Raw genomic sequence first — 26,901 nt, forward strand, 5'->3', positions numbered from 1 at the left:
TCTATGGACTTAATTTTTAAAATGCAAAAATTGACAATCCCACAGTTTTCATAAAAATGTAAGAAACCGCAAAAAAGCCTCAAAAGATTTGAGAAAGAAGAATAAAGTTCGGAGAACCCTTGGTGATTTCACAACTTAATATAATGCTACAGAAAGACGATGTGGTACTTGTGTAAAACTGAAACAAAATCAACAGGAAGAGAACTGAGACTCTAAAAGAAATCTTTCCATTCACAGGTAAAATTTTCAACTGTAGGGAAATATCATTTTTAAATAAATGGACCTGGAAAAAATGAATCCAGAAGAATGGAGTTAAACCCCTACATCGCCTCACACAATATGCAATTGAAAATGGACAAAAGTTCCAAATTAAGGATCTAACATGAAACTCTAAGAAAAAAAATAGGAGAAAATCCTTATAAATTTGGGTTAATGTTTTCAGATATAAAAACTATAAGCAACATAAGGAAAAAATAGGGACATCAGACTTCATCAAAACTTAAAACATCTATGCTTGAAGAAAGTAAAAAGAACCAATAAACAGGGAGAAACCATTGCTAAAGCACTCACCTGATGGGGGACTGGTATAGAGAATAAAGAATACAACTCAATGATAAAGATATACCTCAACTGAAAAACTAGCAAAGAAATCAAACATTTCCTTTATGCAGATACACAAATACTCAAAAGGCATAAGAAAATCATTAGCCATTAAGGAAATCCCAATCGTAACCCTTCTGCACAACAGAAAAATACATAGATAGACAGGTAGACAGATGGATGTATTCTAACCCAAACCGTCTATGATGGGTAAAATCAAAAAAACATTAAATGTTAGCAAGAACTTGCTTGATCAAAATGAGGACTCATGAAATTTATCACATGACCTAGTAATTCTTTCTACTCTTGCTATATACCCTAGAAAATAAAAATTAATATCCATGTGTAAATGCTGTCACCCTGCATATAGCACCACTGGTCATAATGGCCAAAGTAGGGGAAAACAGATACCCCACCTGGCAAACACACAAACAAATGCTGTAGCCACACACTAGAACACCACCCAGCTGTTTACAAGGCATTAGCATGACACATGCTCTAACAGATATCCCTGGAAAACACGACACTAAGTGAAAGAAGCCAATCACAAAGGCCATTTATTGTATAATTCTAGTTATGTGAAATGTCCAGAATAAACAAATCTGTAGAAAAAGAAAGCTACCTGTGGTTGTCAGAGGCTAGGAGGAAAAGGTAATGAGGGTGCTGCTAATAGGGAGTTTCTCTGAGAGAAGAGAAAGTGTTCTGAAGCTAGGCAGTGATGCTGCTTGTAAGTATCTGTGAACGTACCAAAACCCATTGGATTCATACGAAATAGCCAAGTTTCTGAGTAGGGGTTATGTCTCAACAAAGCTGTCATTAAACCTGGGCTGGGGATGTAGTTCACTGGTAGGGTGCTTGCCTAACACATGTAAGGTCCTGGGTTCGATCCCCAATGCCATAAAATAAATGAGAAGAAAACTTGACTGATAATATGGGTCTACTTCATTTAAAATGAAATATCGTATCTTACGAAGTCTTTGGTTATGTATTCGTTTGTAAATGTTCTGATGTCAGAAATAGTGACGTGAATCAGAAAGAATGCAGAGTGTCTTCACAGTCTGTGATCATCTGCGGTGGGAAATCTAGATGCCTTGTCTTATTCATCTCCTTTTTACAGTACCTAAAAGCAGTCCTTTTTCGTTCTGTATCAGTGAATGAATGCTCGTGGACAAAAAAGCAAGACCTCTCTTTAGTCACAGCAGAAGGCATCAAAAGCAAAGGGAACAGAGGGAGCTCTACTTTCATGGGGCTGGGGAGGAGCTGACATGGCAGGCAGTCTTCATTTCTCACTCACCTGCCTTTGCTGAAGAGGGACGAGACAGTTTCTGGCTATAGATGTGTGCGGCACTTTGGAAAGAGGAAAAGGGGCCCATGGTGTAACTGCCTGATCGACAGCGTGGCAAGCCAGCGGGGCTTACGTTCTGGGTCCCAGGGTGTATGGAGGGAGAAGCACTGTCGGGGACTGGGTTCAGTAAAAGTGCTGACTGGTGAGGCATGCTGGGGATAGCTGGAGAAATCTGAGATAAAGAAGAATGGTGGCCAGGACCTGACGAGAGGGCAGAGGTGGTAATAATAGATGACAAGTGGGTGCTGGGAAGTTTCTGCAGAAGAACAGCAGCAGGACCAGAGAGAGAAGAACAATTGGTATAGACTAGTTTAGCCTCTTTTCCTGCTGAAGTGGTAAATCCTATTAAAGCAAAAACAAAACAAAACAAAAAACAGGTCATTTTAGGACACATAAACATACAATTTTTGAACATCAAAATATGTTAACATGAAACAGAAATCATGCAGACTTTAACAAGTATTCATCTTGAACGTCATAAACGTTGCTTACCAGAGACAGCCTGGTAACAAGGATTTTACTTTATCGTTACCCCTTCCTAAAAGCTTGAGTTGAGACATCCCCCACAAAGCAGAGCAGGCATGGTCTACAAATGCTAAGGAAGCAGGACAAAGTTTCTACAAGGAGCAGCTAATTCCTCTCCCTCTGGGAAAAAAGAAAGTGCTCAGAACTTCTAAAGAAAATGGAAAATGCTTCTGAAAGAAATAAAGTTACCAACGGGAAATTCTAAGGGAAGGGGAAGAACAAAAGGAAACTTCCCAGGGCAATAATGGTCCATGCGCTTAAAATGTTTAACATCTGACAGCGGTTTTCATAGCGTAACGTGTGCTTCAAACACTCACGAGATAATTTATCGGAGTGGATTTCTGTTGCCTGTTGCTGTTTGGGCTGCTTTATTTTCACTTCTTGAATTGTCTCAGGGTGATCTGAAATAAAAAATACTGACTTAAGTGTTTTACTAATCAAGATCATAACATGATACACAAGTATTAAACAATGCTGGGAAACATGCACACATCACCACAACTTTTAAAGGACGGCAACAGCTCTAGTGAGCAGTCAACTCCCAACGACTGCCTACATCAGCACCATCTCACTCAAACCCACGGCAGCAATCTACTGACTGTGGCCCAGCTAGGACACGCCTGGATAATGATATGAGTAAAGGGAAGTCGGATGCTCCCACCAGGACTCCAGGCTGGGACAGGGGTGGGGAGATAAGAGATCACAGTGGCTGGCAGGACCTGCTGGAGCCAAATCCACACACATGCACAAAAGCAGCATTGTGAGGTGCAAGCGTGGCCTCACTAATTGGTTTGCCACTTTGACTCTACAGCTTAAAGTATGTGCCTCAGTTTACCTGAGACAGGCTGATGATTATACTGACAAATAAAACCATTTTCCACTGTAGCAATTTTTCTCTACCATCAGATTCTGAAACAGAACAGCCCAAAGCTATTCATAACTAGAGAAGTGCTCCTAGTCTGCTTCAAAGGCAAGATTTATACAAAAACGTAAGAGTTTCTCAGAGGATAATGGCATCTGGGTCCTGTCTGCTCCACCAGCACCTGCAGGGGTAATGCGATCACTTGCTTGCTCAGCTATGAAATGAACCCAGACACCGAACTATCAAATGCTTCTTTTCTTGAATGAAACCTTCATACCCCTTTCTAGGTTTAGACAATAGATAAATGCAGGAATTTATCTTCTAATATATAAGTATCTTTAAGAAACAAATTTGAGAATTTGAAGTGTCCCATTTGTATTAACAGGAGCTGCTGGTACATGCTACTGTGTCTTCTCCATTACTGTCAAGGGCTAAGTTGCCGTATCAAAGCCCGTGTGGGCCCCATCTCACCAGGTAAACACGCTGTTCCCCGCTCTGGACCTCCCTGCATACATCTCTCCACCTCCCGTCCATGACACTGCTACTGCTACTTTTCAGATTTTCATCAGCCTTCTCACACTCACCCGCTCAGTTCCACACACCAGACAAGACACTTGATAAACTCAAGGGCTTTGAGGGCCACGACATTGAACTGCTAGCAGTTACCAGAGGGGATAACGCAAAATATAGCAAATAAGAGAAAGAAAAAACGGACAGATGAATATGAAGCTAGAAACAAACTCCAAGAGGAAGCAGGGTTTAAAGGGACTGCTAGAAATACAATTCAGGAACACAGCCACTAAGGAGGCTTTATGCAATACCCTAAGTGAGTTTACAACACCGGCTTGGGATGTCAGTGCTAGAGAGAGCTAGTCTAGCATTTTGAGGCTTTGGGACCAATCTGCAGCCCTGTAAACACAAACAAAATTTACCCTGTTTCTTTGGGAAACTCATTTTACATTTGAAATGACGAATTTTCCTGAATATTTCAGAAAATATTCACAGGACTGGGCTAGCCTTAAGAGCAGAGAGACTGAATCTAGCACTCACAATACTGACAAGGGGGCTGGAGAGACGGTCTAGGCAGACCTGGGTTTAGTACTCAGCACTCACCTGGCACCTTACAACTATCTACAACTCTAGTTCCAGGGAATCTGATGCCCTCTTCTCCACAGGCACCAGGCACACAAGGAGTCCACAGACACACATGCCATAAGACACTCACACAAGCTAAATAAATAAATAAATAAATAAAGTACTAAAATACTGATAAAATTCCTATGTTGCTACATTTGCAACTAGGTTTGAAACTGATCTTACATAGAAAGCACAGAGCTTTGTTGATACAGAGTGATTGTTTTTTTTTTTTTTTTAAATAACAACAATATGAGCTAGAGAGTCTGGTCCACATTTGATTCCAAACCTCAGCAGTGAGAACTTTTAGAAACACAGGGAACATCATAATGCCTGAAGGAAACCAATGGCATCTGGGGCTTGGAACCAAGAGTATCAGTCACCCCAATTAGGTATAAAATAGGCCCACAAACAACAATAACAAAAACCCTACCCAGTTGGGGAGGGGAGGTGGCACACGCCTTTAATCCCTGCACTGGGAGGCAGAGGCAGATGGTGAGTTTGAGGCCAGCCTGATGATCTACACAGTGAGTTCAAGGACAGTCAAGGCTACACTCAATCACACTCAAAACCAGTGTAGAGCCAGAGCTCCTATTCCCGATGCTTCTGTTTGCACGGCTCACTCATTAGCTCGTGTACTTACCACCTTTGGCCCCACTATCAGAATAGCTACTGCTGTTCTTAGAACTCTTAGAGTGAGTCCCCAGGAAGACACTGGCAGACTTGTTTTTTTGGGTATAGAAAGTCAACACCTCCTCCAGTTCAGCCTCACTGAAATGAAGAAGAGAGTTCGGTCAGCACAGGAAGCTACTCTGGAAAATCTTTTGACATTTTATTAGGGAAACAGTAAGAAGAGAAGGGAAAGTGAGACACGTAAGGCAAAAGCTCCTCATTAATAGTTTAAAACGAAAGCAATTGGGAAAGTGTGGACCATGATAAATCTTTATTAACCCCCAGAGAATTTCTAGACCTGCACTACCTGATTCAGCAGCCACTCTAGTTACACGGAGCTATGTAGACTTAGCTGAATGAGATAAAATTAGACTATTCTTTGCCAGAGTCACACCTCACACATTTCAAGTACTTAGTCACCTGCACAAAATTTTACTGGGTAAGCACACTCTTGGTAAGAAATTGAAACCACAGATTAGGTCAAAGCTTACCAACAACCTATTTTTGTACAATACTCCCCTCATCAGCTTACACACACAAGGCGGGGGGGGGGGGGAGTGGAGGGAGAGAATGAGAGACACGGAGAGGTGTGTACCATTAAAAAATAAAATATGTAAAAAAGACTATTTCTAGCCACAGAGTGCCGCTCTCATCTGGCTGCAGTTGGCAGTGTATCTACCCTGCTTCCAGATAACTGAGCTATTTTCACTCAAGGGGCCACAAGTCATTTTTATTGGCTCTGTCAGAAATAAGGAGACCTAGTGTGGCCACAGACGGGATCTTTAACCATCTGAACATTGAATGAGATAGAACTAGATGGGCACTTTGAGTTACTGAAATGCCATGTTATGAGTGGCAACAGAGTCTAGAGTATTAGAAAACAGAGGAGGGTCTGAGCAGGCTCCCAGCAAACACAGCATGTGTGGGCTCTGAAGCAGTAACGCAGGAATTTTCAACACGGACAACCACTTTTTGTAGCCACTTTCTCATCTCTGGAGCTTGGTATTATTTCTCATAGGCAGCCTTTAAGGAAGTGAGGCAATCCACCTGCCGTCTTCAGGACACACCAATGAGAACCCAGGAAAGCACCTCTATGGATCTCCATAAACACTCAGGTCCCCAAGCAGAAGAGAAGCACAAGATAAATAGCGTTAACTGGCAGATACCTCCAGCTGGGGCTGTAATGGGCCCTGCTTCTCTCTGGCAGTGTTTTATTTGGCGCTCTCAGAGTACTGGAAGGCAGGGGATAGCTGGCCCAACCACAAGCAACTCTGCACCTGTCTTATCCTTTGCCCACTTCGTCCTTAGATCTTCCTGCCTCCTTCCTGCAGGCAATTGAACTTGTCAGCCTATTCAAGGAGTCTGTGTGCTCGTCCTAATTTAGTAAAGGACCCTACGCTGCCACACAGTTCCCAGGAACTGCTCCTTAAATGACAATCAACAATATAACCTAATATATTTTTACCCTAAACACTCTGTTAAGAGTATATATATAGTTTACATTTAGTATCCAGTTATGTTTTTTTTCTTAAAAAAAAAAGTGAGGTTTTGGGCTGAAGAGATGGCTCAGAGGTTAAGAGCACTGGCTGTTCTTCCAGAGGTCCTGAGTTCAATTCCCAGCAACCACATTGTGGCTCACAATCCTCTCTAATGAGATCTGGTGCCCTCTTCTGGACATACGTGCAGGAACACTATACAAAGTAAAGTATATATATGGTTTTTTCTCTATTTTTCTATTTTAGGAACTTAAAAAAAAATCTATTTTTGGTATTTACTTTTTTTCCTTTTCTGCTTTTAATCTTTTTACATTTATTTATTTACTTTGTGGATGAGCACATGCACAAAGAGGTGTGGAGGACAACCTGCAGGAACTGTGTTTTTCCTTCCACCACGTGGGTCCTGGGGATGGAACTCAAGTCTCTGTCTGGCTTAGGCATGAGCACCTTTACCCACTGAACCACCTTGTCCTCTTTTGCTTTTGCTGTTTTTATGAGGCTGATGTGGAAAGCTGATTCCTGCTTTATTTATATACCTGCTTTCTCAAGACTTCAGAAAATCCACAAAAGAGCATTATACAACTAGAAACCCTACAAAATGATATATGTGTTTGTAGCACACCTAAAACATAAGACACTGAGGCCACAGTGAAGTCTGTTCAAAGAATTAACCAAGGACCTCAGTGTTGGAGACTGATAAGCCATTACCTACTTTAACTTCACAAAGAACGGAATGTTGATATTCTACTGTTATCCTCCCACTGTGCCTTGGACTACTGAAGCCTAATTAAAGGGGCTTATCATTGCTTTTCCTTTAGTTTAGTAGTTTCTGCACAGCTCTCTAATTTTAAAAAATATATATATTTTTAGATTTTATTATTTTATGTCAGGTCCCCTGGGACTAGAGTTAAGAATGGTTCTGAGACACCATGTAGGTGCTGGGAACAGAACCCAGGTCTTCTGCAAAAACAGATAATGCTCTTAACCCCTGAATCAACTCTCTAGCCTGACAACTCTCTAATTTAAAAAAGACCCTCCATTCTGAGTTTTTTACAAATGTTAAAATTAAGTGCTTTTATTATCTCTTCCTTTGGAAATACAATGTCAGTGAGTAAAACGGTCTGGCTGGCTTACATCAACAGAGTTGAACATAGAGATTTTCAGTTTCTCAAGGTCAACCCTAAGCATGAAAAACTTGTTCTGTTTTATATAAATTAGGCGTGACCCTCACAGAGTTGAGAAACCGCCAGTCCTCACCCTACTCTATGTAGGAATATTTGGTCGTCTCCACCGCATCAGTAGGTCGGGAATAAATCTGGACCCAGCAAACACTAGAAGCCACTAACTTCCCCTTTCCAGAGGCTCTCATACTCTCAGGGCTGTGCGCTGAAGGCTGTCTAGAACTCCAGCCCAGACACCCAGCAGCAGTGTTTTGATAACTGAAGTCATGACAACAGCAACACAACTGGCTAAGATATGGAGAGGCCAAACCTAGGAAATGTTCCCTCCTTTGGGGACTGAGTTTATTCCCATCCACGTAACAGAAACAAGGGGTTGCGGTTGATCCAGTGGGCAGTTCAGGAGATGGGAGGACATGGCTATCCATCAGCAGTGCTCTGTACCTTGCTTGTCGAATGAAGTCCTGAAAGCTTTCTGCGTTCACCCCATCTTCCTCCTCCTCTTCTAGTTTCTTCTTTGATTTCTTTTCAGCCATTTGTTCTGTTTCCTACCCGTGTCCAACCCAGAGAAAAACAACAAGATCAAACTGACTCCCGAGAGATGTGCTTTCCCCTGCTTTCCTCACCTTGCAGGAGAGGCTTTCCTTCTTCCCGTATTTCCACTACTTATAAATCTGACAAACTACTTGGGTCATCATTTCATGAAATGTTTTGAAATTCCCAAGTAACGGTGGTAGAATGTAATTTTTAATCATATTTTTCTTTCTGCTAACATGGGTCATAGAGCAAGAGCTTTTTATAGTAACATCTGGGATGATAATTGCAGCTTCACATTGCTGCTGGACAACAGACACACAATATTTTGTTGCAATTCATAGAGGAAAGATTGGTCTTGGAAGAGTCTCTTGTATCAGTTTCCAAACTGACTGAGTTTTTACTTGTGTAAGACAAACAGGATTCTCAACAGACCTGAAGTAATCGTGGCTACAGGTTCAGTGTGTCGGCAGTCCACTATCCTTTCCATGTAACTTCAGAAAAGCCGTGTCAGTTTCCAGGACTCAGCTTTTCCTCCTACATAGTGGACATACTTTTTCTCCCAAAATAGTATCTTTTTAAAATGGTCTAGAACCTCAGATACAAAACATTTTGAAAAAAAATTCTAATTAAATAGTGTATCTTATAGGTGTGAAGTCATATTCCTGTTTCAAATGTTTCAGAGAAGAAAATCTAACTATTCCAAAATAGAAATGCAAGCCATCATATAAAATTCATAATTTCAGTTCACTCTTAAATGGTCATCTCCCCAATGTCTACAGGCACAACACTATGCTACAGTTGCACACAGACTAGGATCTTTCTCAGGTATACTAGAGAGCAAAGAATGGTGCAATTTTATAAGAATTAAGTATAGCCATTGGCCCTCAAAATATGCAGTTTTCAGCCCAGCTGGACGGGGAATGGTGCCACCAAGAGAACGGGACAAAGCAGATGGCCTGTTCCCAACAGGTACGATGAACCAACACTGAAGACATCAGGTAAACAACTTACCTTGTTGTACACAACGATAAAGTCACTTAGTTGGTGGGCAAGGATTCTTCTGCGCTCCAGAAGTGCCAATCGCCGACTGGGCAACACCATCCTTAATGAATGCTGGAGATTACTTGATGCTCGCTTAAGGAAACGAACCACTAGCTCCTAAATAAAGTAACGAGAAAGAGAGGAACAAAAGTAGGGATTGTGCTAAACATGGAGAAGACAAGCAATGATGGGCTCTAACAAAAGATGTGGGAAGACAACAAAAGATGATGGGAGAAGAGGTGTACCACACAGCTTTACAAGCGTTAGCTATGGACACTACATAAAGACAAAACAAAAGGACCATATTCTCTTCCCTCAGTATGTGGGCAATCAAAACCAAAAACCAAATAGAGATGCAAGTAATTATTTAGTAAGGCAGTAGTTATACAAATACCACCATGTATATATACACAAGTAATACAAATACCACCATGTATATATACACAAGCAGAGCTATCAGAACTTAAAGAGTGGACATTGTTTCTAAAAAGAGGCTCAAACAGATCCATTTAGGAAAGTTAGCATTCAAGGTCAATGCAAACTAAAATCACAGAAGCAGATGAACTCAGCAAAGGTGAGAGGGCAGAAACAGGATCAGGTACAATGGTACATGTCTATAATGCCAGGGCAAGTTAGAGACCAACCTAGGCTACACAGTAAGACCCTGTAACAAAACAAAACAAAAAAAATTCATGTACAGAGAGAAACCTAATAGAAAACAATGCCACAGAAGTCAGGGAGAAAAGGGTCAAATGTCAAAGTCTCCCAGAGTCACTCCCGGAGTGAGACATGATCACAAGCTAGAGGCAGCCCCTGGATCTGGACTCTGGGGTGGCATCAAGAGACTTCATATAAAGAGGGTGGAGGAAGGTATAGAAAGAAGCATGGGGAATGAACACAGCTGAAGTGTAGAAACCACTGCTTAGAAAGTGGCTATGAAGGAAACTAGAAACTGATGGACAAACCGTTCTTCCTTCCGAAGGATAAGGGAATTCTAAGAGCCAGGAGTGGGAAGCAACACCAGGGGACAGTCACTGAGAGAATGGAAGGCTATTCCTCACTTAAGATGGAGACAAAGGATTCTGAACTGGAGAGGATCTTAGTCAGGTCATTTCATGACACCACAGATGCTTCTGAGAGATTTCGTGGAGCCAGAGACCTCAAAGAGGTTACTGCCCATAAAATAGAAAACTGTTTTCATGTGGCGGGTCTCCAGGCTTTCGACTTGGATCACAGAAGGAAGCTGTGTACCTGCCTTTTTCATAAACAAAGCCATGGCCGGGGCAGCTCAATGTTTACTCAGTTTTGCAGTGATGATCTCGTATATTCTTGTAGAAGGCCCCAAATCTTGGGCGAATACTCAGTCAACAACAAGAGGGTTAGTTTGGTTGTTTTTTGTTTGCTTATTGGTTACTTTCTAAGTGATTTTTTTACATTTGATTTTTTTTTTTGTTCATTGCCCCCTCCTCCAATTTTCTCCAGCATAAATGTTACAGCCTTATAATGGGGGATGGGGTGTATTTTATAGTTCTCTGATGTCTTTACTATAGCGTGGTTTAAGCTACTATATAAAAACATTATTTTTCAGTGGAGCAGACAAACTGACTCTGAAAAAGGCAGGCTCAATTTTCCACTTGGAAAGTGTAGTGCTAACATTTTCCACTGATGGCTGAAGGATTATTCATGACACACAAGGTTTATCTCTGGGTTGCACTGGCTACTTTAAATTCATCATTTGCTTTCTGGGATAACTACTATGCTTTTTAAAATGCACCTTTCATAAAGAGAACTAAAAATTAAAGTCAGCCCTGACAAAGGACCCAGCTTCCTCAGAGTTGAAGATCCCTCTGCTTGTGGTAATGCTAGTAGCTTAAGATGGGCACTAAAAGGCTGTGGCTTCCTCTACAAGCTCTGATCTTACCAAAAAACCCTGATGCTCCCTGTCATTGTGATCCAGAATATTAAATCCTTGGTGAGTTCAAATCACTAATACATAGTCAAAATTGTCATAAGTTTGATTCTAATAATCCAAAAATTTTACACAACTACAAGTAGACATAGGAACAGTACTTCCTGGGAGAGTTTACAAAGAGGTACTGACTCAAAAAGCTAACGGGACTCCTCAGGACAGAAAAGAAAGGAAACAAAGTAAAGGCAAGAATGACATTCTGGGTCCAGTTTTACCACATTCCAGCTACAGAACAAAAGCGCTGGCTTTTCTAGGTCCTTTTTTCCTCATTTGTAAAATGAGGTAACGATGCCTCCCTCAAAGAATGAAATGGAAAGCAGTTTAAGGACAGAAGAATGGTTTTTTTTTCTTCTCAAAGGCTTCATGCAGGACTTAACATCCAATGAGCAATCAATTTCCAATTCAAAACAGAGTAAACCGATGCCTCCTCTACACAGCATAACGCACACGGCCTCAGAGATCTGCTTCACATCACATAAAAACATGAGAAACCTTCAAACTTTGCCATGTATAACATCTGTGTGTATGTGTGTGTGTGTGTGTGTGTGTGTCATACACGGTGAATGCCTGTGTAGGTCAGAGGACAACTGTGGAGTCAATTCTCGGGTCACCAGGCTTGCATGGTTAGACCTTTAACAGCATCCCGCAGTGATTCTTTTATCAGAACATAATGCGGAGCTGGGGATAAAGGGAGAGAAGGAGAGGAAGAAAAGGGGTAAGTCACAGGTCCCAGCGAGCAGAACCTCACCATCTGTTCATCCTCTTTGGCAGCCCAACTGGGACTGAGAGTCTGACCACCACTGTCTTTCGTCAGGCGGACTTGCACATGCTGAAGGTAGGCAGAGAATGCCAGCCGGGCCTGCACTTTGCTGTAAGATCCAAAACAGCACATCGTTATGAGACAGAATGGCAAACCTGCCCACCAAATACCTGCCTCTCTCCAACTGACCTTTAAGATCATTCTGTTTGGATAGCTAAGAATATGAAAACTGTTAGGTAGACACTACTGAATAAAGAACCCTTCCAAACCCTACATGAACTTTCAAATTGTTTCCAATGTAAGAAACCATGATAATATTTCTCATTACTAGCATAAAAGGGGGATACACAAAAATTGAAAATTCTTTATCCTGCCCCTCTACCTCTCTGATTTTTAAGAACTTTCTTGGGAGACTGCAGAGTATTCGGTGATCGAGGGGACACAGGTAGAAAGGGGCCTGGTGATCGAGGGGACACGGGTGGAAAGGGCCTGGTGGTCGTGGGGACACGGGTGGAAAGGGGCCTGGTGGTGGAAGTTCCTTAGGACATACTTAGCAGATAGTAGAGAAATATGGATTTTGTTATAAGAACCAATACTCCTATCACGGAAAAGCGTCTGAAGAAGAAACTAGATGAACCCTACAAAGGAACTTTTGAGCCCAAATTTTAAGGTCATGCATCTCAACTCCATGGCAGGAGTGGCTGGAGCGCAGAACTGAACAAGTGAATGCGGTCTAGCAGAGCTCGGTGTACACGGCCTGACAGGCAGGGACGAACCCAGACATTCAGTGGGGAAAATAGCCTTCAAGATGGTGAAATGCACCCTAGTGACAGCTGGTTTCTGCCTGCTGGTCTAGGGTACAGACAAGGACTCTCCTCAAGCTGCAGTGGGAAAGCCAGGGGACCAGAGACAGTGACGACTTTCACTTCGGCAGCTAACTGTGGCAGATCTGTTTTCTTTCAGGAAAGATTTGGTTACTTCAGCTGATTGGCCTCCTGACACTGTAGCCAAAATTACATCAGCTAAGATTAGGGCCCAACACAAATTCCGTTCACAATCCTCGCACATGTAATCACTAAACACTGTCTGCTCATGTTCCGCACGGTCAAGATGAAGGATCTGTCCCAAGCAGACTGCAGATTCTACAGGGTCTAGGGCCGAGTGTGTTTTGGAGGACTGGAGCGCAGGGGAGTCAGGTCAGAGTGTCTGCTTGCTCTGGAGTTTTCATCTCTAAGAGTTCCTAGCTATAAATAAGGCTACAATCTTATTACTAACAGGGACAGTTATGGGAGTACAGTATGAATCTGAAACAATGCATTTAAACATCCAAATGTTCCCAACGAAGACATTCCTATTCTCATCTAGAGAACAACAGCATTTTCCAGATTCTTCCAACTGTAGCCGAGTAACCAACTGCATTCATTGGAGCCCTCATACTGATAACCAGTTGAGATTTCAATCCTTATTTTGTTTCAAATGAAATAAGAGTACTAAGTTTTTCACATCTATAAACCTTCCTAAAAAGACCCCGGAAAGCTAACCTGAGACCCACTCAAAGGCATTCGTCAGTCATCAGCACACCTCCTACCCGGACAGAAGTATAAGACAGACATGATTTGTATCAAACCAAGAAGGTTCTAAAAATCAAACCGTTATTAAACAGATCCTCAGGAGATAAATCACACAAGGAGCAAGTGCACGCTGTCTCTAGTCCTAGCTGTGGTCATACCCAGGCTCCCGGGGACCACTGAAACATCCCACAGAACAATGGGCAACGGTCTGGAGTCTGCTGACTGACAGCAAAATATCCTGCAAGCTCTGTTTCCTCACGGACAGTGAAGCCCCTAAGACTGACTAAGAATTACTCATTTCTACAGTCACTAAGGAGGGTTTTATTGCTGGAATGGAGCTCAGAACATACTTCCATCTTCCATTTCCAATTTCAATTTTTTTAACACCCTCTGCCCCCAAAGTCAGGAAACAGTTTCAGAACTCCTGGTCTGACCTGCACCTTGGCTCGAGAGAGAACACTGAAGCCTGGAAAGGGTCTCTACTCTCTGACTTGACCTCAGTCGCGTAATCAATCAGCTAGCTCAATCCAAAGACCAGAGCCCAAGTACTGGGAATGAGTTCACACAACCTGAACTCACCGACTATTCTCTTTCTCCACAGCACCCTCCCAAATGTAAACCTTTCTGCACCTTCTGGCAAAGCGTAGGATCTGGCCTCAGGAGAGCACAGGCCACTGAATAGCCGACTCAGCTTCTCCGCTCTTTGGCTTCCCTCATGGCTCGCCACACAGCCCATCCTTTAAGACTTGGAAAAAGAGCCATCCCTCCACTGGCCTCTTTCCACCCTTCTTTTAGAGCCCTTTTCTGCCAATACATCCATTTCTATGTCTTAATCCTCTGGCCATCAACTCCTTCCTCTGAAGTCTACGAAGGCTCCAGAATTGCTATCTTTAAAATGAAAAGCATCCTTTCTTAGCTAGCTCTCCCTGGGGCGTGCTCTTACCTTTCCTTTGCGGCCAAGCCCTAGGGAACAGTAACTTGACACTTGCTTTCTGATTCCCTCCGTTCACAGCTGCTTCTCACACACAAATTCACTTCACGAGTGGCCCCTTAGGACCTCCCACAACACTGGTGTCTTAAGCACTCTGCGGACTTGATACCCTCCTGCTGCCTCTGACCGTGTGCCTCCCTCCTGCTCTGAAGCCAATCTCTTGGTCTTTGTACTGATCTTCCCAGGGTGCCTTTTCTCCCCATCCACACTTAATCTGAACGGACAGCAATGTCCACTGTAAGGCTTGACCTCTAAGCTGTACTTTTGCTGGACAGAACAGGGTACATCCTCCTTACATACAAAGAAGCTGGAACCTTCTGTCAAGAAATAACTCTTGTATTTTCTGCCTACGGATGGGGTCACATTAGCCAATGCAGAGCTTTAGTCTGTCACTCCTACTCACAAATAGCGTAAGCCCATCTTCATCTCTTCATTCCTGTAATATCGCCGACCAACAGCTTCATCTTCCAGATTTGGACAATTCTAACTGTCCCCTTTCTACCCTGAGTTTCTTCCCTAATTTACTTTCTGAAACAAGGTCTGACTGTTGTATAGAGGCTTAAATACCACCCAGAAACCAAAGTCAGCTCCTCTAAAGCCCCTAGGCAATCTAACAGTGCCTGCTGGGGACAAAGAGTTCTTAGCACCCCCTCCTGACCTTTCCAATTCCCTCAGGCGGACACTTCCCGAACACAAAGGCTTGTGCCATTTCCGTGGCCCTCGTTTTCCTCTGCCTGGAACTGCTGGCCTCCTGGCAGAGGGCGGGACTGACTCCTCACACACATTCATGGCAAAGATCACCTCTTCCTGCACGGCCAGCACAGTCATAGTAACCCTGCGTCCCCACCATCACACCACTGCCATCTTCAGAGCACTCTCTGCTGTCTGGAGTACCAAGTTTCTTTGCTTACTGCCCATCTTCCCAGCAGACTGTAGGTTCCCCAGGGCTGCCTTGCTCCCCACAGCAATGCGCTAGGGCATAGCATAGTCTCGGCACTGGGCAGGTGCGCAGCAATACCTGCTGATGGACTGCAGGAATGACCACTACACCACTTGTGTGCCACTCATGTCTACCTACTCAGCACTCACCTGCCACTTCCTAAACCTTAGGAAGGACTGGTTCAAAGACCCCCTTGCACATGATGCTTTCCGTGTCCTTATGGGGGTGAGACCCCAGCTCCTGGAAGGTCTCACATGCTAAGCCTGAACTGCTTGAGTTCCTCCTCTCGGTCACTCTGCACTCGTAGAGACTGATGCCAACCAAGCATCTATTTGGCCTATGAAACCCAGGGCTGTACTATAGCTCGACCTCGGACAAGTTACTTCTCCAACCCTCCGTTTCTGTGATAGTAGCAATGTCTAAGCAATCATTAGTTCACAGGGCTTCTGTGATTACCAAAGGAAATTGTGAAGCCACTGACATTCACCTGGTATTCAGTACAAGTCAGCTATAAGCAGCTTGACGACCATCACTCTCAAAGGTACCTACCTTAGATTTCCATTATCCTGGAGAATCTGCATCAGATTAAATTTAGAGTCTGGCTCTTGAGTCTCAATTTTGCAGCACTGATCACCTTTATTAGTCCACTCGGCAACTTTCATGGAACTGTCTCTGGGCGAATTTTCTACTATAACAGTCAACGAAGGTGTGTACTTGGCTTGAGTTTCTGCAAGAGACCCTGCAGACTCCTCCTGGGAGGCTTCCTGCTCTTCGTCTTCGTTGTCTAATCCAACGTCTTCCTCCTCTTCACTTTCTGTCTCAGTTTTAATATTCATTTCAGCTGGTTGGGTAATCACTAAATGCGAAGAATCACTAATGTTGCTGAAAAAAGGATTAAAATGTCCTCTCTCCCAACACCTTCCTTTTATCTTAACAAAACCCATTTCTATGTCAAACTAGCAACGAGACACAAAGTTGGCAGCAAGCACATCACTCTCACCTTCTATTCCCAGCAGCCCTAACAGTGATCATCACTGGAGCTGAGAGATCTCATCACGCCCATGGCTTTCTCACTACTGAAGGCATCCCTAGCACAAAAGCCCTTGCCTGCGTGCTCTTCAGCATGTCAGAGGGGGTTAAAAAAAAAGTACCCTTCATGGAGACACAAGAGCAGGGGACGATCATTCAAGCCTATGTGTACTGCTATCTTGGAACAGGAACCCTGTCTTTTGAAAATTCATCAATTAAACCTCAGTGACTAATGAGCTGTCTGACACAGGTGCTCTACCAAGGAGGGAACATGGGGGTGTCAATCTATGGGTCAGTTAGAAACAGATCTGCGCAGACAGTCAGGGTGAGAAATTCCATCTAAAATACTCAGGCCACCTGGCAATTTCAGGTCATCATCACTGGCGGGCAGCACTGCTCAGAACCCCACTAATCTGGACACTCATTATCCTCAAGTCTCAAGTATTTCCTTGATGGTGGAATGAGAGCAGGAGCCAAAACATGCACTTCACTGTGGACAGTTTTCAGAGCAAGTACTAAGGAACTGGACATTTCAAAATTTATAATCCTTTCAAAATTAAGTTTCAGAACGGGAAGAGATTACCTAGAGGAAAACTAACCTCATGTCATCAGGAAAGTTCTGACTCATTAGGTATTATGGAAGAAACTGCTTAACTGGCTCTGCCAGGGCCCAGATCATTCCGTTTGTTCAATGCTCACTGGCAGGTACCTGGGTATTTTGGCCTCATTGCCCTCAATCTGCCACTCCGTCGTCTACGTTTTCGCACCTCCAGAGACAGGAGCTTCCTCTCATAGAGAGCAGCATGCAGCTTGGCCTTGGAATTCATGCTCTCCACCTTCAGTTCTGGTGCGCCTTCAGTATTCACCCTGCAGGGAAACACAACAGAGCAGGCAGGCCGGTCAGAAAGCATTCTTCCTTAAACTGTACGTGGTGGCATATGCCTGTGACCCCTGCACTCTCAACATCGAGGCAGGAGGATCCTGAGTTCAAAGTCATCTATACTGCAAGTGTGAGGCTAGCCTCGACTACATAAGAGAGTAAAGTCCTCTTCTTTATTCCAAGACCAACCTTGAGAGCATCTGTAAGGACAACAGATTGTCATGGAAACCCTCATGAACACTAAAGGGGTTGCACAGGTAAATGGGAGTATTTCAGTCAATAGTAAGACTTTATTAATGGTTTTTCTGAATTTATTAAGTGTTCTGAACAAAAACATGTGACGACGACATTGAAACAGCTTTGAACACCTAGTAATACCGGCTAGTACTCTACTGCAGGGACGATAACGTGCCATCCAAACCTCGTATCTTCAGAAGGACCTGGAGATAGCAGTAAGATTTTAACACTTGAGATAGAAAATGTGTTTTATTGTAGCTAATTACAATTTTCTCATTAGTATTTAAACATCCTTTTGAATTATACAATAGTTAATACATGCAGATTTGGCAGAGAAGCAATGGAAGAGAAGAGATGACATCCGAGAATAGGGTCGTGGTACACGGGGGACTTTGCCTCATAGGGAAGTGAGAGTCTGCTCAGTCTATTGTTCCACAACCTGAGGACACACCAAGGCTCCTGACCTTCTTTGGCACCTGTATAGCTCCACAGAGATGGGAGAGGGGCAGGATCCCTCCAGGTCTTGGGCAGAGTCAGGAACTAAGAGTCAGAGGCACAGACATGAGCTGGTGGCAGAGAGAAGACAAGGCCCAATCCCAGCAGCTTCTGAATGACGAGTGCGACAAGGAAGGGAGCTGGCAATGCCTAAGCCAGGTGTCAGGAAGACAAATCACAGTTAGGGATGTGAGTGATGTGGGACCCGGTCCAAAGAAGGAGTGGACAAAGCACAGGGCCTTTGCCCTCTGAGCCATCTCACCACCCTTTTCTGGTGGACAATATCGCTATGACACCCAGGCTGACCTCAAATTTTGGGCTCAGGATCCTTCTGCCTCAGGTTCCCAAGTAATACAACTAAGAAATGTTCAAACTTATCTATTACCATACACCCAAAAACTGAACTGCAGAGCTCTGAAAATATATCTAGCCAATTAAATAATGAATTAATACCTGATTAAAAAGTACCATTCAAGCCATTTATTCACTAATATCTAACGTGCTCAAATTTGGTAATTGTGTAGTCAAATGTGATATCTTTATCTTACATGCTAGCATGTTTCTTTCTAAAGACACATCTTCTAAAAGCTTAACATGGGCCCAGAAATAGTAGTTCACATCTTTAATCCCTGTACTTGGGAGGCAGAGACAGGTAGATGTCTGTGAGTTAGAAGACATCCTGATCTACAAAGTTGAGTTCCAGGACAGGCAAGGCAACATAGACAAACTTTGTCTTGAAAAAAAATCCAGATAGATAGATAGATAGATAGATCGATCTTAACCTAGTTTGAGCTTAGTATTTTAGGTCACCTTAATTGAATGGGTGAAAGTTATATCTTTAAATTAAAGCCCAGTGTTTATGTTCATGAACTAAAGTCTACTGCATAAAAAATATTTCAATTTACACTGCTAAAGCATGGTTTTTTAGAATTTTACTAAGTACACTGATACATTGTATTTTGTGAATGTCTTGTGTTCCTGCCCCTCCTCCTCCTGTATGGGTAGCATGCACAGTGTATGTACACATGTGTACCTGTATGGGTAGGTGTGTGCATATGTGTGCATGCAAAGACCAACAGACAAGACTGTATGTCTTCCTCTATTACTCTCTGACTTGTTCCCTCGAGACAGGGTGTCTTACTGACCACTGAAACCAGGAAACCTTGTTTTGTAGGAAGTCTTTTATAAAAAAAAAACAATACTCTGACTAGATTCAGTGCCATGCAGAATCTCTACTTCAGCTCTGTTCAGTCTGCATCAATGCTCTCCTCAGCAAGGAGTTCAGTCCACTTTTCCTAAGCTGTAAGAATAACAGAATATCTTTATCAGTAACGGTTCCTAGCATCTCCCCACAGCATCCATCTCGTGTCTGTCGGTCCTACATTCACGCCACCCCTCTATCTCATGCTGCTCCTCAGTGCCCTTTTCCTTTTGCTAATTTTCTGTTTGTTTGGTTTAACTGTCTTACACTTTTTCTTAATTTCTCAATTCTACTTACTTTTAGTTATTCGACTCTGCTTTGTATAGTTTCTTAAGATGAACTCCAGATCTGTGACTTCAGTCCTCAGAGTCTTCCCTTTGCTTCTTGCATCTTTTCTTCTTCTTCTGAGACACAGTCTTGCTATCTGTAGCCCAGGCTGACTTTAAAGTCATGAGCCTTTGCCTTAGCCCCCACAGCAGCAGGACTGTGGGCACATCCACCATGCCTACCTCAGCACTCAGGTTGTAATGCAAGCACAGAGAGCTACAAACATCCCTCAAGGCACTACTTTCATTGAAAAAAAAATCACATATTTTATGCTTTATTTTTATTATTAATGCTTTCAATATACTTTCTAATGTCCTTTGTGATATCCTTCTTGATATGCATAGATTACTTAGAAATGTGTTGCTTCTAGCACAAATACTGAGATTTTCCAAGAATATGATGGTATTATTTCAATTCTTTTAAACCGAGTAAAACTTCTTTCCAGGAAATAGTACTATAGTCCAGTTTTTATCTCTTTAATCCCCTATACCACCAAAATATCCATATAAATATTAAGAAATGATAGCTAAAAATTGGAAACTAAGGCCCATTCATTTGAAACAATTTTTTTTCTTTTAGTTTTTAGAAAAAGCGTTTCTATACTATAGCCTAGCCTAGTTAAAAACTAAGTAGCTGAGGCTGAGGCTGGTTGTGAACTCACCACAGCACTCGTACGTTAGTTTTTTTTTTGTATAAGGATTACATGTACCAGTCACCACACTCAGCTTTTAAATGCTCTTTTTGTATGATTTTTTTAAAAATTTCTTTTCTCTAACTTCCAAATTGAGGGGAATACACCTAGGAAGCCTATTCCTTGACTAAATGTTATAGAAAACTTAACAAATTTTGACTTTCATTTGGAAATAAGCTACAAGTAATTAATTTTAGTTTTTCCTAAAAAGGCAATTACGATGTCCTTAAAAGTTCAATTTATGCTTCAAAAAGGCTTGGGTGTGGGTGGTGGGTAAAGGCACTTGCTGTACAAGCCTGGCGACCTGACTTCGATCCCCAGCAGCCATGTAAAGAGGAAGAAGGGAAGCAGCTCCGCAAAGGTGTTCCGTGACTTCCACACATGTGCCAGGACAAAGGTACCCACCCACACCGTACACACAGAGACACACACACACAACTTAAGTTACTGGATGAGAATCCAAGTTTTAATTACTCGTAATGAAAAACAAAGCGAGATGCAAGTAGCTATACTGTCTTTCTTGTTATTTTGCTTCTGAAGAGGACAGCGCAGACCAGGCACATGGAAATAGTTGAAATCTCTGGAACCTGCAGATATGTGGAGGATGAAAAGTTTCTGTGGCAGCTGCAGTCTTGACTGAGGCAAAGCCATGTTGGTCTTGCCTCTGGCTATTTTTTGTTCTGCCCAAATGAAAAGCTACCTGTGTGCTGACTTCCAGCAGGGCCAGCCATATGCCTCAGGTATACCAAAGCCACAACATAAACATCGAGTTAGCATGGCAATGGTCTTGGAGTCTTTCACCCCACCATGCAACAAATCTATCGTTATTGGTTAAAATGATGCACATATGGTTCTAATAAATTAAATCTTATACCTTTTTTTTTATAATATGTGGCCACAGAATACTTTTTCAATAGAAAGCATTTACATATTGCTGCTAGTCATGATGAGCCAAACTGAAAAGAGTTATATAAGGCATGTTCGGTCTATGCATGGCTGCGCATCATGCACATGGAAGGAATTTGTCAACTTCGAAAAATTAGTTACCGTGTTCTTCCTGTCAGCAAGCTTCTTCTTGGGTTTCCCCTGCAGATGTAGAAAGGACAGCAGGGTTAGAGAGCACCACCCACCCACTCACTGCAGAGTTCACACACATAAGGAACACATTCACAAACTCTTCAGTAGACTCGACATCTAACATGGGGAACAGGCAAAGAACCTGCAGAGAAAAATGAGAGTAGTAACATTTGTCCATCTACTCATAAAGCAAATCATTAATTATTCCCCATGACAATGCGAAGGCAGTAATTACCCCCACTGTCATGTGCATACACATGTGTGTGTATGTATGTTCCTATGTGTGTGTGTATGCATGTGTTTGCATGTGTATGTGGTGTGTGTGCATGCATGTGTGTGTGCATGTGTGCCTGTAGATGAGCAGGAGATGATATTTCTATATTCTGCCCATGGTCAGGGCTGCGAAGGTCTACAGTGGAGTTCAGGATTTAGATCTGGCTACAGAACTTTCTGCTTTCATTGAACAATCTCAGAATAGGGAACCAAGTTCCGTTCTCATGGGATTCCAAAGACTATTCATCAAAAATAGGCTTTTCACAACTAAAGAAACAAATCAGTTTGTGTGTGTGTGTGTGTGTGTGTGTGAAAGGGGGGGGGGAAATGTTCCTAAGCTAAATGTTAAACAGGCTTTTGTTTTTCCTTTTAAAACATACCATTCTCATTCAATTTTCACACTTAACACTGGGGTGGGAAGTGTTCCACAGCCTGACTTTCTATATTTAGTTCAGCACAATTTTATCATCATTTGTGGTGGTTTGAACAGGAATAACCCCCATAGAACCCTGTGTTTAAATGCTTGGCTCTTAGGGAGTGGCACTATTGGAGGTTTGGTCTTATTGGAGTAGGTGTGGATTTCTTGGAGGAAGTGTGTCATTGTGGAGGCAGGCTTTAAGGTCTCATATATGCTTAAGCTACAACCAGTACACAATCTCTTCTGCTGCTGCCTGTGGATCAAGATGTAGAACTCTCAAGCTCCTTCTCCAGCACAATGTCTGATTGTATGCCGCCATGTTCCACTAGGATGATAATAGACTAAATCACTGAAACTGTAAGTCAGCCCCAATTAGATGTTTCCTTTATCAGTGTTGCTCTGGTCATGGTATCTCTTCATAGCAATAGAAACCCAAACTAAAACATCATTGCAATGTTAATGTATCAACCACAAGACACCACTCACCATGAAGCTCCCATGCTGGCATTTCATTACTGTGCATACTTCCAAGCCAACTCTAAATCCATTAACTTGTTCAATCAAATACTTTGTCATCTCCAAAGTGTCAATGGAGACACATAGTATATAAACTGTAGTATTTTTTTAAAAGGCAAAAGTAATATAGATAATATTTACAGAAAACCAAGTGAAAGAGTTAAATTTTCACCAGGATGTTTTGTTTATCTTTTCCTATAATACTTTCCTGTCCCTGTTAGTGTCCTGATGTGAGTGCGTCAGAAAACTCAGGATGACTAACTTTTAGCCCAGACAATGGTCACCTCCAAGGATCTATAATCATGGCCTCTAAGTACAATCCCAAGGGCATATTTTAATAACTACCTCCACTTCCCTCCAGGGATGGGTTTGGGTATAACTGTCACTTACAAGAACCCCAAGTTGCTAATTTGCATTCAGAGTTAAGACTATTGCCATACAACAGGACACTGGGTAAGATACTGTCCGTCAAAGCTGGTCGAGTAGACGGGAAGAGCTGTGGAAGGAGTGCAAGGTGGACACACCCAACCCACAAGGGATGAGTGAATAATCCGTTTGAAATTGACAAGAACTGTTTAATGTGTGAAGGAAATATCAATTCAGATTGAGGGAAGGATTCAGTGAAATGTGAGGATGTAGAATGAACACACATCATTTCTTTCAAAGCATATTTTTCTCCCACACGATAGGTTTTGAGCGCTGACAATGACTAACACAAGAAAGCAGCAGCTCAAAGGCCAACAGGTAAAGTAAGTCAGTAAACAGGAACTCTAAATCCAGCCCAGGAATGCAATGCTGCCTGGAGGAAGAAAGACTCAGTGAGAGCTACTTAGGGATGGATGGAAGGTATCACAACAAAGGGAGGTCTGTCAGGATAAGGAGGAAAGAAAAAGCAAGAAAATATGGCCCGATTGAGCTGTGGTTGGTATATAAACCTGGAGATGAAGCTTTAAAAGGTCACCAAGAATAAATCATAAAGTATTTCTTTGCTAAACAGGGAAATTTGTTTTCCTAATAAAAAATTCTAAGAAGCTTATAAACAAGAGTTGTTAGCTGAAACCTACAGAAAGAATACAGAAATATGCTGTGTTGGATGATGTAGTTCAATTAAATGCAGCATTTTGTCCATACAAGTTTAGGAAAATACACAATAATGTATTTCTGTTGTTTTAAAGACAAGGTGTCACTATATATACCATCTGGCCTGCAGAGCAGGCTGACCTCAGACTCACCCAGATCCGCCTGCCTCTACCTCCAGAGTTCTGGGATTGAAGTGTGCGCTACCATGCCCAGCATAATAATGGGTTATAATAACTCACTTTGAAAAGAATTGCACTTTCTTCCCATCACAACTATTTTAAATGCTATAAATACCACTCACTGGCTGAAACCTAGGTGGCTGACAAGGTTACTGCTATATTTTACTAATGAATAAGACATATTTTTTTCTGTTTTTGGAGATACAGTCTCACTATGTAGCACTGGCTTCAAAATCCTGATCCTCCTGCCTTAGCCTCCCAAGTGTAGGACTCCAAGTGTATGATACCACGCCCATCCACATATAGTATACATCACATTTCTGACTCCAAACAAAATGTTTCATAAATATGGCTAGGCTGGTAGTTTCCAAATGGCCTGCTGTGCCTTCTTCCCCCCACCCCCATGAAAACTCGAAGGATGGAAAAGATCCAGTGTCAAGCATGGAGTCCGTGTCAGTTCTAAAGCAGAACAGATATTGGAAGGAAACCTGTGCAGATGCCTATTTTAAGCAGCTGGTGAATTACTTCTAAGCATGCCTGGACAATGAAAGCGCTCCAATTACATGCAGATATTTGATGATAAAAGATAGGATTATTTTTCAGCTGACTGTTTTTTAATTGATAATAAAAAATAGTTCTCTAGGTGAAAAGAATGAATTATGGAAACGTTATATAGTGCAAAAAGCTGAAAAGATATCAAGACAAAAAGATTTGAAAAGAAATACATGAATAAAACATGAAAGCTAGTCAAAAGTACAAATAGTTCCGGGATATGAAAGTAAAACTTTCCCCAATAGGTACTAAATATAGTAACTCCTGCCTATGATCGCAACAAATGATAAACAGAGCTAGAGACTAGAAGACAAAGTTTAAGGAACTCTTAAGAAGCTAGGCACGGTGGTTCACACCTTACTTCCAGAGGGTAGGAGGTTGAGGCAGGCTCTCCACGAGTTCAAGTGAAGCTCCAGATCAACCTGTGTTCTAAGGTGAGCCTGTCTCAAAGAAACCACAGAAAAGACTAAAAATGGAGAATATAGCCAAAATGTTTCAGTAAAATTCCATAGAGAGTCCCAAGAGGGAGGAAGGAGGCTATTCCCACTGAAAGAGTCAGGACTGAGCTGTGGTGCAAAGTCAGAGCACTGACAAGTGACACAGCAGGACACATCCTGCTGAAGAGTCTGACCTGCACAGATAAAGAAACCTTGGCAAAGTTCTCAGTCCAAACTCCAGTTTGTATGCAAAGATCTAGGGCTGTCTTCCACGCAAATCCAAGGTCATCAAATGCTATGCGAGTGGTTATTCAATACTACTTAGCACAAATACACAGATTTGAAAGTGCAATTCAAGTTTCTGTAATAACCAAGAAATTGCAAGAGATGCCTGGAATCTGGATATCCATTTTAAGACTTTCTCAGAAAACAAGACATATCCTTAGAGAGAGTTTCTTCACACAACTAAGGTGCTTCATTAAAATAATGGGCTGAACTGTTGTACCGTGTGGTTATTCTGCATGGATGATAAGCATCCACAGGGGTACACGGGCCCTGGTAGCTGGGCCATCTCAAGTCCAGCCTTTGCTAACATCAGCTCCCAACTCCCCTGGTACTGCGCTTACCAGCTGCCATTTATGAACCCTCCTCGTCTTCTGATCCACTAACCCTTTTGTGCTTGAAAATCAGATGATGACACCATTTAAAACTGCCCAGAGCATTCCTCACTCTCTGCTTTCTGGCTACAGATGCTGTGTGACCCACTGCACCATATTCCTGCCTGGGTGGCTTCGCTGACATGATGAAGTGGCTCTCAAACTGTGAGCAAAAATAGACCCTTTCTACAGAAAGCAGGAAAGGAGGGAGGGGGGGAGGGAGGGAAGGGGAGAGGAGGAAGGGGAGACAGGGAGTGGAAAAAAAGGAAGGGAAGGAGGAAAGAAGGGAGGGAAGGAAGGAGGGGAGGGATGGAGGGACAGACGGATGGAGGACAAACAGCATGCAAAAGGATCTTCTTTTTAAAGAAAGAAGGGAAATGGGGCATCTAGTAAGACTGCTCAGAAGACTTTTATGGCTTAATTTTGGGTTTTTACAAATATCACAAAATGCTGAGAACTGTTAACACATGCTGGAAAGTGAGCTATACACTGGGTTTTGTAAAAGGCCTTTTCTACCCCAGGCCCTGCATGAAGACTTGGATAAAGCTTTTACATATGTTTTCTCTTAAGCTTATAATCGAGTTCTAGACATTTAGCTGAGCAAATGCCTACCTGTCCTGGAAAAGGCGTGTTGCCAGCATATAGTTCATGGAGGTTTTGTGTTCGAGGTAGGACCTGCAGGACAAAGAAATTATTTGTTAAGTTTAGTGCAGGTGGGAAAGGGCAGAAATCAAGCACGAAACTGACAGAATGCTTATGTACTACTTCTAAAGTGCCAAATGAGGAGATGGTTGTTCAGAGTAAATGATAAACAATTAGAGTAAGAATAAATAGAATAAAACAAAGAATAAAGAAGAGGATTTGACTTAGAAAACAGAAGGCAACATTATCTTGTAGATTAACCAGAGGTGATAGACTACATTCAAAATGTCACACTGAAAGGCAAAAAGCAAACTAACCAAGAAATCATACGCACAGACAGGACAAGAGAAAAGAGGAGCATTCAGTGCTTCTGTGCTCATCACTGTGGGGGGCACGCATTTCTTCTTGTAAACTTTCAGAAACTGGAAAATCTGTGTCAGTAATTCATTCAGCTATTCCCCACACAGCTGTTAAATGTGACTCTGCCACACCAGCCAGACGGCTCCTAGGAGCTTTCTCCTCACACATCTCCCATGGACCCTCTACCTCTAAATGGAAACCTTCCCAACATAATGGCTGCACAAGTCCAC

The 26,901-nt window shown here is 42.4% G+C and overlaps 1 protein-coding gene across 13 annotated transcripts in view; it reads right to left on the minus strand.

Moving 5' to 3' along the window:
- Positions 1-26,901, minus strand: part of Ttll5 (tubulin tyrosine ligase like 5) — a 258,328-nt gene that overhangs the window by 152,089 nt on the left and 79,338 nt on the right. For 10 of the 13 annotated variants that reach the window (XM_057782738.1, XM_057782731.1, XM_057782729.1 and 7 more), the window contains 10 exons: positions 26,282-26,344; positions 21,529-21,567; positions 17,360-17,517; positions 16,171-16,477; positions 12,108-12,228; positions 9,361-9,507; positions 8,257-8,360; positions 5,110-5,237; positions 2,788-2,871; positions 1,895-2,287 (listed from right to left, as the gene is read on the minus strand). In XM_057782738.1, the coding sequence (XP_057638721.1) occupies positions 1,895-2,287; positions 2,788-2,871; positions 5,110-5,237; positions 8,257-8,360; positions 9,361-9,507; positions 12,108-12,228; positions 16,171-16,477; positions 17,360-17,517; positions 21,529-21,567; positions 26,282-26,344 (1,544 nt within the window). The remainder of the gene's footprint in view (positions 1-1,894; positions 2,288-2,787; positions 2,872-5,109; positions 5,238-8,256; positions 8,361-9,360; positions 9,508-12,107; positions 12,229-16,170; positions 16,478-17,359; positions 17,518-21,528; positions 21,568-26,281; positions 26,345-26,901) is intronic. The other 3 variants (XM_057782737.1, XM_057782736.1, XM_057782734.1) reach the window with 2 other exon arrangements.

The sequence above is a fragment of the Chionomys nivalis genome, chromosome 10, assembly GCF_950005125.1.
Source record: "Chionomys nivalis chromosome 10, mChiNiv1.1, whole genome shotgun sequence".
Taxonomy (NCBI): domain Eukaryota; kingdom Metazoa; phylum Chordata; class Mammalia; order Rodentia; family Cricetidae; genus Chionomys; species Chionomys nivalis.